Genomic DNA, 14,612 nt, shown 5'->3' on the forward strand with positions numbered 1-14,612 from the left:
TCTACTCACCAATCAACTCCCATTCTATTCATTGGCTAGTTGCCAGTCTTACTCACTCAAAAACAAAGAAAATTAACATTGTAAAATCCCTTAATTTTGAGAGCCTAGCAATCATTAAATGTTCTCAAAAAAAAAGCACATGTTAAAAATAAGGTACAATGATCAGTTACTCACAATTTCTCTAGAGAACGCAAGCCAAAGAAAGAGCCATTCTTTAACAGCGAGATCTTGTTATTACTCAGGATCCTGCATGAGGTTAAAGAAAAATGTAGTTAACATCTCTTTTCAGAATGATAAATGAGCCAGTGCAGTAAATGTTGTTGTATTTTGTGTCAAGACAAAAGGTTTAAGTTGAACTTACATTAAAATACAACAGATTTAGAGACCCAAAATCAATTTAATTCTCCTTCAATGTCCTAGTGGACATAATAGCAAGTAAAGCTCAGATGGTTACATATTAGAAACACTAGAATAAACTCTGTAATAAGAAGAGTTGGTTGCCTGATATAGTTCAACCAGAGTTGGGGTGGGGGGCCGGGGGGGAAGACCCTGGCATAAGATTTTCCAGAGAAACGCTGGCATCAGGCAAGCATCAGGTTTCTCAGAATTTCTGTACATGCATGCAAGAATCAAGCACGGTACCAAATTTCCAAACAGATGATTTACTATGCTTTTTACAGCCATGCACTCTTGAAGTATTCTTCAAGGAATCAATGGAAAAGTGCCAACATCCAACAGTTGCCAGTTGAGCCTATATTAGGTTGCATTTTTTAAAAAATGACTCCATTCACTTCAATGGAGAGGAACTGCTGTGAGGAATGAAGGTATGATGTTATTTCCACTTAATGAATTAATGGAGATACATATTCCACCCTTTCACCTCTGAATACCAACATCCTTTCAAGAGTTCTTGACAAAATTAAGAATATTTTATTTTAATAATTTTGGGTTATTTTAATAGAGTAATTATTTAAAATAATTATTAAGTAACTCTGCATGCCAGAGACTGATTTGATAGCTGTCTGAAATAGGATGTACAGCTTAGTTGGCTGAACTATGCACCTTGAAACATTCTATTATGATCTGCAGGCTGAGTTTCAAATGGCATCTAGCCCAAATGACCTAGCTACCCATGCAAAGCTTGGCCTGTGATGAACAGGCCAGCTTCAGCAAGCAACTGCACACAAGGAAACCTGTACAATGTAATTATGAGATTGACAGGTAAGCGAGTAGTGAGCATGAGCATTTTACAGTCACAAAGAATTTTGAGGGTAATGTTTTTATAGAAATAATTGTATTTTGAAAGAAGCATCAAAACAAAGCAACCAGTGATTATACCTTTTGTTGTTATCATCATCATTATGGGTTGTGTCATATGCCATAGACATAATCATGGTCTTTCCATGATTGTTCTTGGCAATTTTTCTACCTAAGTGGTTTGCCATTGCTTTCTTCTGGGCAGTGTCTTTACATGACGGGTGACCCCAGCCATTAGCAGCACCCATCAGAGATTGCCTGCCAGCGTCAGTGGTCGCATAACCAGGACTTACGATATGCAGCATCCACCAATCCACCACTTGCTTCCATGGCTTCACATGACCCTGATCCAGTGGGGGAGGGGGGCTAAGCTGGAGCTACACTTTGCCCAATGGTGACACATTTCTCCACCCTGCCACCCATTCTTGACAGCGTCTTAGCTTAAGTGGTTGAAAAGCTTTATGCATGCATTTCCTCCATCATTGTTGCAGTATAATTGTGCGGTATGCTATGAATTACAACTTTCCAAAGCTGCTTCTATAGCACTCTCAAAACCCATAACCTCTAATAACCAGAATCATAGCTGTGATGACCGTATGAAAATAACATCATATCCAGCATTGAAGATCAGAAATATAGCAATGTTTCTTCAGCAACACTGCATCACATTCCTGGAACAGACAGCACAGTGCGAATATTGAAACTATACAGGCTACAGCAACAGGAAGTACTGTAAGTGTCCATGACTTTCTCAAAAACTATTAGATGAAATAAAAGAATTGTCTTGTCAAATACATTCACATACCATGAATGAAAACAATTTACATTGAAAGCAGATTGAAATGTATTCAAAAGTTAACAAGATCTATATTGTTTCCCGTTAGACACAGTCAGAGTCTTCTGTCACCCTTGTGATCGCAGCATTGTGTAGAGTCCATATTAGTCTTGTTAGTCACCTACAAAACCAGAGGGGAAATAAGCTATTTGATATCGCAAAGGACTGCTTACAAAGAAAAAAAACCACCATTATAAATGTTTTATCACAGTTGTTCGTTACTCTCCATTAATGTTTTTCAGTCGTTAAGTTGACTCCGACTCTTCATGTCCTCATGGACTCCTGCACACCATGCCTTCTTGTTGGGAATTGCCTCTCTAAGATCCCCCAAGGTCATGCACATTGTCTGAGTAGTACTGTCTATCCATTGTCCTCTCTTTGTTTTACCTTTTGTTTTACCTAACATGATGTGGCCAAAATACTAATACCAACAAGAAATAAACTATTCGATATCCCAAAGGACTGATTATGAAGAAAAATAAAACTTCACCATTACAAACTATTCATCATAATTGTTCATTACTCTCCATTAATATCAACAAAACCATGGTCTGAATAAGATTCTTTCATTCAATACAAAAGATAATATTCATCAAGCTTATTAGATTGGTGAAGAGATTTGCACAGTAATAGGGGATTCCATAATGCTTTTGAGCATGTTAAATACTATCAAAGACTTTCTTACCCACCAGTATTTATTGATAGTATTAATAAAACTGTTAAGCTGACTAGTGTGACCAATGAAGATAGAATCCTATCTGTATTCATTCTTTTTATTTCAGACCATCCACACTCTAATTAATCAGAATCAGAATTAGGTTTACTATCAGGTTTAATATCTCCTGCATGATATATAAATGTAGATATGATAAACAAATATGGAGAAAAGAACTTAATTATATTAAGTATAAATATGTCTATTAAATACTTAAGTTAAAATGAGTAGTGCAAAAAAAATAGAAATAAAAAAGTGGGATCAATGTCCATTTAGAAATCAGATAGCAGACGGGAAGAAGCTGTTCCTGAATCGGTGAGTAGGTGCCTTCAGGTTTCTGTACCCCACCTCCCGAGGGTAACAATGAGAAAAGGGTGGGAGTCCCTAATGATTTATTAAATGTATAAAGCTAAAGACTGTCCTATTCTTACAGATGTGTTCTCGATTACAAAATAAATACTTGTACAAATGAGCATGTCAGTGGCATAGAGGAGCAGTAATTTTTTAAAAATTAATTATGCCATTTACTGGGTTATGAAAGCAGAGTTGATTCAGATAGTTTGTAAATTGGATTGAAAAGAGCATGGGAGATCAGTAATGACAAAGAGTTAATACTTTGTGTGTACTTCTTTGGGGAAAAGAAATTCCATTGAGTAAGTGGCAAAACCATGGCGAACTAGAGAAGTTATTTATTGAGTTAAAGCTAATAGTGTTGCCAAAAAGAACATTGAACTTGAGGTTCTTGAGGTCTTAAAACATCAACAAAGGATGACAAAGCAATCAATAAACTATAAAATGCACTAAAAGAATGAAGTAACAATTCTAAAACAAGTTAAACAGACTGTAAGAACATTTAAAATTACACAAAAGGAAATAGTAGAAATATATGCTGATCACTTTACAGATTGGTCATTGGGAAAGCAAAGTAGCACTAAATACCCAAACACCTGGGTATCACATGGATGGTAGATATTCATAGTATGGCTAGAATTGAGATTTTGGTTCAATGTTATTGAATAGAAACAGAGCTACTGAAAAGCCTCGGCCCCTTTAAATGTGATACATTCAAAGCAGATGGTAATTTTTTAATATCTGGTGAGAACTCTGAAAATGCTGAGTCTTAGTTTGTGAGGATAATTCACCAATGTATTCAACTCAAATAAAAATAGCAATCAATCTAAACAGTACTTGGCTATGATAAGACAATAGCAGAAGGTTACACAAACACAATGACCTTCTCTGAAATTGTTGCCTGATTCTAAAAGGTCAGCACTGCACTCAAGGTTGAAATCACACTGAAGACCTGAAGCAAGCTGTGCAAAACTTTCCATTAGTAAACATCTAAAAAAAAGTATTGTTAAGAGAAAGAGCAGGATGGAAGAAAAACTGCTCAGTGCATGTATGTATTTATGTTAGCTTTGGCCCTTGGAAAGGTCAACACTGCTGACTGAAAGAAGCATTTTGTTCTTGAGACAATCTGGAAACAATATTAAAGAGCAGAACTCAAATGCAAAGAAATAATTACTGGGCTACCTTAAAGTAGGAATCCCTATTGTTTATCCAGCTGTAATAGCTGCCATTAACTGAGAAAAAGTATTTAAATATAATTTCATTATCAATATTTACTAAATTTTGTTGATCTGAATAGAACATCTGAGATTCTTAGTTATCTGAAACTATATTTCAGGTCTTAAGAACCCAAGATTATGAACACTTCATCCTGCCTTAATACATTCATTCAAAACCCTGTCACCAATTATCAATGTTCCTTTAAAGATAGATTGATTGACAGACAGATACTTTTGATCCAAAGAGAAATTAAAGGTGCACAGATATGCAAATATTAGAAGAGAAGTAAGAAAGAATAAAAAATAAGTTCCCTCAACCAGTCTAACAGGAGGAGGGTCATCACTTCCTCAGCTATAGGTTAACTAATTATACAAGAGTAAGAATGTAGTGCTCTTTGGAACAGCACAGTTGTCTTAGTCTATTACTAAATGTGCTCCTCCATTCAGCCAAGGTGGCATGCAGAGGATGAGAAATATTGTTCAGGATTGCCAGGATTTTCTACAAAAAGGAGTACAGTCATCATTTCAAGCCGAAACCCTTCAGCAGGACTCTTCTGTCTTGCAGAAGGGTTTTGGCCTGAAATGTTGATTGTTGTCTTTTCTGTAGATGCTGCCTGGCCTGCTGAGTTCCTCCAGCATTTTGTATATGTTGCCCTTGTATTCATTCTCCCATCCTCCCTTTATACACCCAACTATTGCTGAGTCATCGGAGAATTTCTGCAGATTACATGAATCAGTGTTGTATCTAAAGTTCGAGTTATACATGGTAAACAGGAAGAGAGCCGATGTAGTCCCTTGTAGAGCCCCAGTGCTGCTTATAGCATGTCTGATACACAGCTCTAAAACCACACAAACTGTATCTGCCCATCAGGTAGTCCATTATCTATGATACAACAGAAATGCCAATCTGCATTGAGCAGAGCTTCCCCCCAGCAATGAGGGCTGTTTGGTATTGAAGGCACTTGAGAAATAAAAAAAACATGCTCATCACGGTGTTGCCCTGCTTATTCAAATGGAAGCAGGCTTTGTTCAGAGGATAGATGACAGCACCATCCACTCCAATGTGCTCCAGGTAGGCAAACTGCAGAGAATCAAGTGCTGAACTGACCGGGGGCCAGAGGCGAGGCAGAACCAGCCTCTCTAGTGCTTAATGCTGTGTGAAGTCAGGGCCACTGGAAGGAAGTCATTCAAGACTTTTGGTTGGCCCTTCTTCAGTACTGGGACCACACATGATGTTTTCCACACAGCTGAGACTCAGATTGAAAATGTGCTGGAGAGCTTCACGCAGCTGCTCAGCACACTCCTTCAGGACTTTGAGGTTCACACCATCAGTCCCAATGCTTTGCCGTGTCTGAGTTTCTCCAGAGTCCTCCTCACCTGCTCAGAAATGAAGGTGAGTCCATGATAACTGGGGAGTTGGTGGAAGGTGGGGGCAGGGGGAGGTGAAGATCGGGACAATAATTGGTATGTGAAGATATGGATGGTAGGTTCAGGGCAAGGAGGGGATGTAGACAGTGGTAGCCTATGTTTCAATCCACAAGTTGAACTAGAGGGGGCGGGCGGGTTGGTGGGAGAAGGGGAGGTGTTGGTGCTGAGGTAGCATTGGGTGCCTTGGCACCTAGACTGGTGTGATGAGGGAGATATGAACAGGACAGCAATTGTTAAATCTACTGAAGAATTGGTTTAACCCATTAGCTCATTCGTGGCTGTATTCTGAAGCTCTACAGCTGAGCTGATCAAAGCCAGTGAAGTCCTTCATGTCTCTTCACACCTCCCGTGTGCTACTCTGCCCAAGCTTGTTCTCTGGCTCTCTCCACCTTGATCTTCTCCTGTAGCTCCCTCTGCATGTTTTAATTCTTCCCTGTCCCCTGATCTTCAGGCTCGCTAAAGAAATGATTTTATATTCAGCTTTCCATACAAAACTAAATTAAAAGTATAGTCTGAGAAGAACTAGATTAAATTCTAATAGAAAAAATATAATGTGGTTTAATTAATGATCTGTTGTTTCACTGTATAAAGCATTACCATGTTATACAGATTTAACATTATGTAATATAATGCTGCCTCCACTTCTACACAAATGCTGAAATTAATTTCCTTTCTGTTATCATTTTATTTTGCTGAAATCTGAAGTAAAGACAGAAGTACTCAGCAAGTCTGATAATGATAGAGAGTGCAACAGTGAACATTTCAGGTTGATGATTTTCATCAAATCAACAGGAAATACATTTGCTGGAAAGAAAAAGAAAGTAATATTGCCACCTTGCCAATTTAAACTTTAAACAAATGAAACAGATACATAAACAAAGCCTTTACTGTGGGATACTTTATTGTTTAATTATGAAAATAACATCATTAATTTGAATGGAAACTATATTTTTTAGATTTGTAAAGGAGCTGTGATATACAGAGCCTTGGGACTATGCCAAAATGGACTTCTGCTCACAGCTAAGATAATTTCCAAGCGATTTAATTGATCTCAGGTAACTTGTCTTCTGTGACTACCTGAGTTTCTTCAAGCTGTTCCAGTTTCCTCCCACAGTCCAAAGATGTACTGACTGGTAGGTTAATTGGTGATTGTAAATTGTTCCATGATCAGGCTAGGGTTAAATCAAGGGTTGCTGGGTGGTGTGAATCCAAGGGCCGGAAGGGTCGATACTGCACTGTATCGCAATCAATCAATCAATCAATAAATAGATAGGTAGGTAGGTAGATTTTTTTGTGGAAGCAGTACGTTTCAATATATAATAGTAAAAAGAAAAACAATAAATTACAATAAGAAATATATATAAAAAGTTAAATTAAGTAAGCAGTGCAAAAAAAGAGAGCAAAAGAAAAATGGTAGTGAGGTACTGCACATGAGATCATTGTCCATTCAGAAATTTGATGACGGAGGTGAAGAAGCAGTTCCTAAAATGTTGAGTGTATCTTCAAGCTCCTGTACCTCCTCCATAATTGTAGCAATGAGAGGAGGGAATGTCATGTGTGATGAGATTTCTTAATAATGGAAGCTGTATTTTAGAGGCATTGCCTTCTGAAGATGTCCTCAGTGCTGGAGCGGCTAATGCCTATGATGAAACAGGATAAGTTTTCAACTATCTGCAGCTATTTACAATCCTGTGCAGTGAGCTCTCCATACCTGGTGGTGATGCAAGCAGAACGAATGTTATCCATGCTACATCTGTAGAAATTTGTTAGAGTCTTTGGTGACGTACCAAGTCTCCTCAAATTCCTAATAATATATCGCCACTGTCATACTTTCTTTGTAGTTGCATCAATATGTTGGGCCCTGGATAGATCTTCAGAGATGCTGATACTCAGTAACTTCCACCTGCTCACCCTTTCCATAGTTGATCCCTTGATGAGGACCTGTGTGTGTTCCCTCATATTCACCTTCCTGAAGTCCACAATCAATTCTTTGGTCTTACTGACGCTGAGTGCAAGGTTGTCGTTGCGTCACTACTCAAGTGGCTGATCTATCTCATTCCTGTATGCCTCCTCATCAACATCTGAAGTTATGCCAATAATAGTTACAGAAGATATTTGAGCTGGGCTTAACCACACAGTCGTGTTTGTGCAGAAAGTAGAACAGTGGGCTAAGCACACGTCCTTGAGTTGTAGCCATGCTGATTGTCAGTCAAGAAGGAGATGTTATTTTTGATCCATACTGCCTGTGGTATCCCAATGAGGAAGTCAAGGATCCAGTTTCAGAGGGAACTACGGAGGTCCAGATTTTGGAGCTAGTTGAAAAGTACTGAAAGTGTGATTGTGTTGAACACTGAGCTGTAATCAATACACAGCAACCTGACGTTGCTATTGCCATTGTCCAGTTGGGCCAAGGCTGTGTGGAGAGCTAGTGAGATTGCATCCGCTTTAGATCTATAGTGGTGAAAAGAAAATTGCAGTGGGTTCACGTCCCTGAGTTGATTCTAGCCATGACCAACCTCTCAAAGCACTTCATCACAGTAGATGTGAATGCAACCTGGCGATAGTCAATGAGGTTGAGGTAGCTCACTTTGCTGTTCTTGGGCACTGGTGTGATTGTCACTCTTTTGAAGCAGGTGTAAACCTCCAGCTGCAGCAGCGAGAGATTGAAGATGTCCTGGAACACTCCTGCCAGTGGTTGGCACAGGTTTTCAACTCTACGAGGTATACCATCAGAGTCTGACACCTGATGGTTGAACCTAATGAGAGATGCTCTGACTTCCAACTCTGAAACAGAGATCACAGTCACCAGGTACTCCAGTGATTCACTCGGGTGTAGCGTTATTCTCCCTTTCAAAACTAGCATAAAAGGCATTGAGGTCCTCTGGTGGTAAAGTATCCTGGGCATTCGTGATGTTTGGTTTCACCTTGTTAATTAATGGCCTGCAACCCCTGCCAGAGATAGTATGCATCTGAATCCCACCAACTTCAAAAAGAATTGTTTCTTTCTGTAACATAAAATTGATTTTGACTGTTCACATTGTGTTTTATTTAGGTGTTACTGTTAAGCAGGTGCCATGTTGGTTAGGATTTAAGATGTCAATTCTTAGTTAATCTGGAAGCATGATCGTTTCTAGATGGTTTGATTAGATGAACTGGTCTTCCACAACATATCAGAAAGTAACAGCTACAATTTCCTCATCCCTTCCACTTCCTCTTCTTCTACCCCTACTTCACTGTTACTGTACATATAGCTAGTGGTGATGGTGAACATTTACGTATAACCCTGAGAATGATTATGAAGCTTGACACCCACTCAGTTGAAATGTACAGCGTTCCCCCATAGCAGTCAAACAGCAAAACCATTGCTTGAGTGCATGTTCTCCAGACATTAAAAGGCTGTACAGTACACACATGTTGTCTATGTGTGCATAGGCTTTACACTGTATCAAATGTATCACTGTACCATATGTTTAACCTTTTGTTTTCTATTCACTGCCCATATGTCACGGATATATAAAATAACACAGTGTACTGTAAAAAGATGATAGTATCAGAACTGCTATCAGGCATTGTATAGTTAGATATCAGGCAACAGCCTACATGGACAGGAAAGGAATGGAGGGTTATGGGCTGAGTGCAGGTCAATAGGACTAGGTGAGAGTAAGCATTCGGCACGGACTAGAAGGGCTGAGATGGCCCGTCTCCCTGCTGTAGTTGTTATATGGTTATATGGTTAGCTTTTCACAGTTACATGCCTTCAAGATGGTGAAGGATTGAAATCTCTTCAAGCTGTAATCAATGGCATCCTAAACCGTGGGGGAAGCTGAAAGAATTGCAAATCTTAGTGCACAATTTAACTGCACCACGCTCTTGGAACAGAATACATTCATAATTTTTGATGATGAAAATACTAAGTAGAAAGCTGCAGTATGTTCTAGATATTTTCATCTCTAGCTGGGAAGAAACCCAAATCATAAAAGTCTGTGGACACCATAATTTTTTAGATCTATTTACATCTATAGTTCTTGCATGGCTGCTGTTATAATTATAGTCATGGCACTTAGACAGCTATAGAATATAATTCCTCTGAACCAACATTCTCAGCTCAACCACACTGAACATCACCGTATAATTTTAATCCAGAAGCATTCATGTTATTTTCAAGTAATTGATAATCATTTCTAAAATTACACTTGCACCAGATTATGATACTAAAATTAATACAGACATTTTTGGCATGTCTAAACCACAACATTATGTGCATTTGATGATGTTCGCATGGGACTGCATCTAATAGACAATTCTACATTACTGTGGTTTAGAAAAGGAAACAATTCCAACCAGCAAGCTACAGAACTTAGAGCTGTTTAGTATAGGTGTTCCATTCGTAGTCTAGCTATGATATTCTACTTGCACCCTATAAAAAGACATCAGGATAAACATTATACATTCTTTTAGTTTCAATCATTAGAAGGAAATTCCATCAGCAATTACATATCTGGGTAATAAAATACTGGTAGGTGCTTACAAGGCCATATTTAATTGTATAGTTCTAGTGTCACAAACCACAAGGGAGAAATCATGTGAATGTCAATAGAATATCAGCACTGAGTTACTGCCTAATATCCTATTTACAGTTGGAAAGGGAAAACAGATAAAAAACATAATTTGGCTTCTGCTTTGCGGTGCAAGTCCTGCGTTTTTCAAAAAAAAACTCAACTACTTAGAAACCCTTCAGGTTTCATAAAGCTCGACATGACACTTGTGCTGTCTGGTGCAAATTATGTATATCACTCACTACTGCTACCTCAATAGTGTTTTTCTAATACTTATTCTAGTATTCTGCTACTACCACCTCTATTGGAAGTTTGCAACAAAAATTCAATGGCTGCAGTTTGATTTAATAGCTGTGTTAGTCCCCATGTAACATAAGGTTTGATACAACTGTGTACAATTTTCTCTATTGAAATTGGATGTGCCAACTTTAAACCTATGGTTGATTTCAGTGGGCTGGACTTTTTGGCCATCTTGATAATTGATTTCCACATATAACAATGGAGCACTTCTAGAATGTAGACACACAGAGCTAAACACACCCCATCCAGAACTTTGTCAGTGATTCTCTTTGCTTCACAATTTATACTGCTTTCCTATATAGTCATGTGAAAACAATGGCTTGATGAATATTAAGGACACTTACAAATATTTTTATTGTGAATTAACCAGAAAATTATGTGAAAACATTAGTCCAACTGTAATTGTTGAAATTTAAAATTAAAAAACCCAAAACAATACAACCCAAAAAAAATACTCAGCCGTTCAGCCGCCATTGTGGAGAGGTAAACAGAATAAATGCTTCAGGTTGATGACCTTTTGTCAAATCAGTCAAAGCCTCAGTTACTAGTTAGCCATTCCCCAAACTTTAAAGGAATGATTTAACATGTGCAGAATGCAATGGTTTGAAAAAGATAATGAAATTCAATGTCTACTTATGCTTTTTGCCCATGTTCAGCTTTTTACTTAAGAGATTACAAAATGCTAGTTACAAATTTTGTTTTCCATTTCCTTATTTTGATGTCTTTGAGAACTCATCAAAGTGACTGGTTACTCAGCAATTAGGGTGAACTTGCTGTAAGATCCCCTGGGGCTGACACCTGACAACAACCCATTTAAGAAAAAGGAAAATCTGTAATAAGTGATTCTGCTGCATTTTTGTGGTCAGTGCTCCAAAGAGAGGCAACCATTGCTAGTGCTTTGTAAAATCCAGGCCAACATTTGCATTTGAAAATCGCTTCAAAATACATTAAATCCAGGTGGAAATAAATAATTTCATACTGTACATTTGCAGAATACCCAGTCTGACTTAAAGCAGTTCCCCTCAGCATTTAAAAAATAGTAATCATTTTAGTGGAGCTTTATGAAGTATGACACATTTCACAGTATAAGGAAATTTGATCCTCAAAGCCACTTCTTCATCTCCCCTTCATTTTAATAAATTCTTTACTAAGTATTTTAAATCTGATAGCTCTTGGTGCTTTGATCAAGGTATAATATCAGCTTAACCAGCAAAGCAACTGAAAGATTCAAATTCAGTAATTTATCGAGAAAATAAATTTTTTAAAAACTCTCACCTGAATGAGAGATATTGCATGTGAATGTGACAGTTACTTTCCTGAAGATTTGCACATCTCAACCAAATTGTTGAATAGAGTGGTACTTGGCTCAAGCAAAATTGAGAAATTTAGTGATTGGAGGCTATTCTCGTTACACTTTAAGGTCAGTTTCTCTATTGACCTGCCAGTACAGACTCAATAAGATTGCATCAATTTGAACATTTTTACTTTTTAGAACAGAATACAGAAAACAAGGCTCTTGTCTTTTGGACACAGAAAGCAGATAGCTGGTAAAGTGGTTCATAATGGGTTTCCCCTACCAGTCAAGCACTAACAACATATTTTTATTTAAGAACAAAGGAATGTGATTTGTTTTGATCACAGAAGAATTATAAAATGGTTATTGCCTAATTGAAAGCAATGATGGAAGCATAGCCTATGGTGGTTTTGTAAAGGGAACTGAGTAAATATGTGGAAAATAAAACTTTGAAAGAACATCTGTAAAAGCTATGGGAGTACCACAGTGGGTTGATGGTTGGCATTGATATGACAGACCAAGAAACCACAGAGGTAAGCTCTAATTCACAATAAATTTTTAAATAAATATATCGGTTAGTTAGATTGCCAACATTTGAAATAGTAACTCATTTACAGTAGGTGTTCACATTACTTGTATAACAAAGTTGTGTCCTCCTTCGGCACAGGTGCTCCTGCTGCTTTTTTCCTGCATGATTCCAGTATCACGTAGGATGGCGTACAAGAGAAGGCAAAAGTACTTGTTTAAATGGGGGCCACCAAAGGTTCCACAAAATATCTGTGTAAATATCTGTGTAGCAGATCATGACAACAACTAAAGTGCATTTGACTTGAAAGTGCAATGTGCATAATGCCTTCCTGTTCATTCAACTTGTTCCAAGTCTTATCTTTAACCAAATGTTTGGTTAAGGAGGTAGGTTTCAAGACGCTTAGAGCAATTGAATGGAGAAATTATTAAATTCAATGGTGGGTAGGTGGTCAGACCCACAGGAATGTAGATACATAGAGTGCTATAAAGCAGGAAAAAATTATAGATTTGCGCAGGGGCAAGAACATAGAGGAATTTGAGTGAGAAAATACTATCAAAATCAGAACAAAAGCTTGTTACCGTTTTACAGGCATGAGTGTGATCAGGATCAATTTGGCTCCCCAAAGTGATTACAATGAAATATTAAACTTTTTTAAAAAGCACCTTGAGCAATTACTTTGCCTTAGCATTTACAAAATTGGATGTAAATCACAGTGCATCCAAAAGAAATTAACATTGAATCAGGGAAGGGGTCTGAAAGTATTAACTTTGGCCAAGTAACAATAAGAAAATTATGATATGCAAAAAGGACAAATTCCTAGATGGTTTTAATCTAGGGGGTCCCAACCTGGAGTCCACGGACCCCTTCCTTAATGGTATTGATCTATAGCATAAAAAAGTTGGGAACCCCTGCTTTAATCCCTTTATATAAAGATATCAAGTACTTCAACGGCAGTCTTCTCCGAGCACCTGCATGTAATGGACATCCCTTGATTTAGAGTCCACTTGTTTCATTTGGAAAACCGAACATATCATTTTGCTGATTAAGAAAGGTTAGAGAGGGAAACCAGGGACTTATAGGATAGTTATAAAGCATATAGATGGGAAGTTACCACCCAGTACAACTTACAGTCTGTATATGGCTGCCATTGTCCAATGAGCCTTTAAGAAATGCATCTAGCTTACAGCAGTGCAGACTAGTTTCAACTGTTAAAAAGCGAATTATAATTTGCACATCCTATTGTCAAATACACAAGCTTCCAGCAGAAATGCCTTTAATGAGCATATCATTGGTATATGCCTGCAATGGATTATATTTTCAGTTTATGTTTCAGCTTATCCAAAAAAGAAAACAACAACATAAATATTATTTGATTCACCAAGCTTTCTCTTGATGTCCTTATGATATCCATATAAGACCACAAGAGCATAACACCATAAGATATAGGAGTAGAATTAGGCCATACAGCTTATCGAGTCTGCTCTGCCATTCCATCATAGCTGATCCTGAATCCCACTCAACCCCATGCAACTGCCTTCTCACCATATCCTTTGATGCCCTGGACGATCAAGGAACTATCGACCATGGACTTGACCTCCACCATGGGCTGTAGCAGAGCATTCCAGAGATTCACTACTCTTTAAAAAAACTCCTTACCTCTGTTCTGAAAGGTCACCCCTCCATTTTGTGGCTGTGCCCTCGAGCTCTGAATACCCTCACCATCAGAAATATCCTCTCCAGATCCAACTTATCTAGTCCTTTCAACATTTGGTGGGTTTCAATTAGATCCCCTTGTATTCTTTTAAATTCCAATGTGTACAGGCCCAAAGCTGCCAAATGATCCTCATATGTTAACTCTTCCTTTCTGGAATCATCCTTGTGAACCTCTTCAGGACCCTCTCCAATGACAGCACATCCTTTCTGAGATGTAGGGCTCAAAACTGTTGACAATACTCCAAGTGCAGCCTGCCTAGTGTCTTATAAAGACAAGCATCTCCTTGCTTTTATATTCCATTGCCCTTGAAATAAATGCCAACATTTCATTCGCCTTCTTTACCACAGACTCAACCTGTAAACTAACCTTCTGGGAGTCTTGCACTAGGACTCCTAAGTCTCTCTGCACCTCTGATG

The 14,612-nt window shown here is 38.1% G+C and overlaps 1 protein-coding gene across 2 annotated transcripts in view; it reads right to left on the minus strand.

Annotated features, from left to right (window-relative positions):
- Positions 1-14,612, minus strand: part of LOC132379568 (adhesion G protein-coupled receptor A3) — a 531,961-nt gene that overhangs the window by 474,529 nt on the left and 42,820 nt on the right. For both annotated transcript variants that reach the window (XM_059947630.1, XM_059947629.1), the window contains exon 2: positions 175-246. In XM_059947630.1, the coding sequence (XP_059803613.1) occupies positions 175-246 (72 nt within the window). The remainder of the gene's footprint in view (positions 1-174; positions 247-14,612) is intronic.

Source organism: Hypanus sabinus, chromosome 22 (genome assembly GCF_030144855.1).
Source record: "Hypanus sabinus isolate sHypSab1 chromosome 22, sHypSab1.hap1, whole genome shotgun sequence".
Classification (NCBI taxonomy): Eukaryota; Metazoa; Chordata; class Chondrichthyes; order Myliobatiformes; family Dasyatidae; genus Hypanus; species Hypanus sabinus.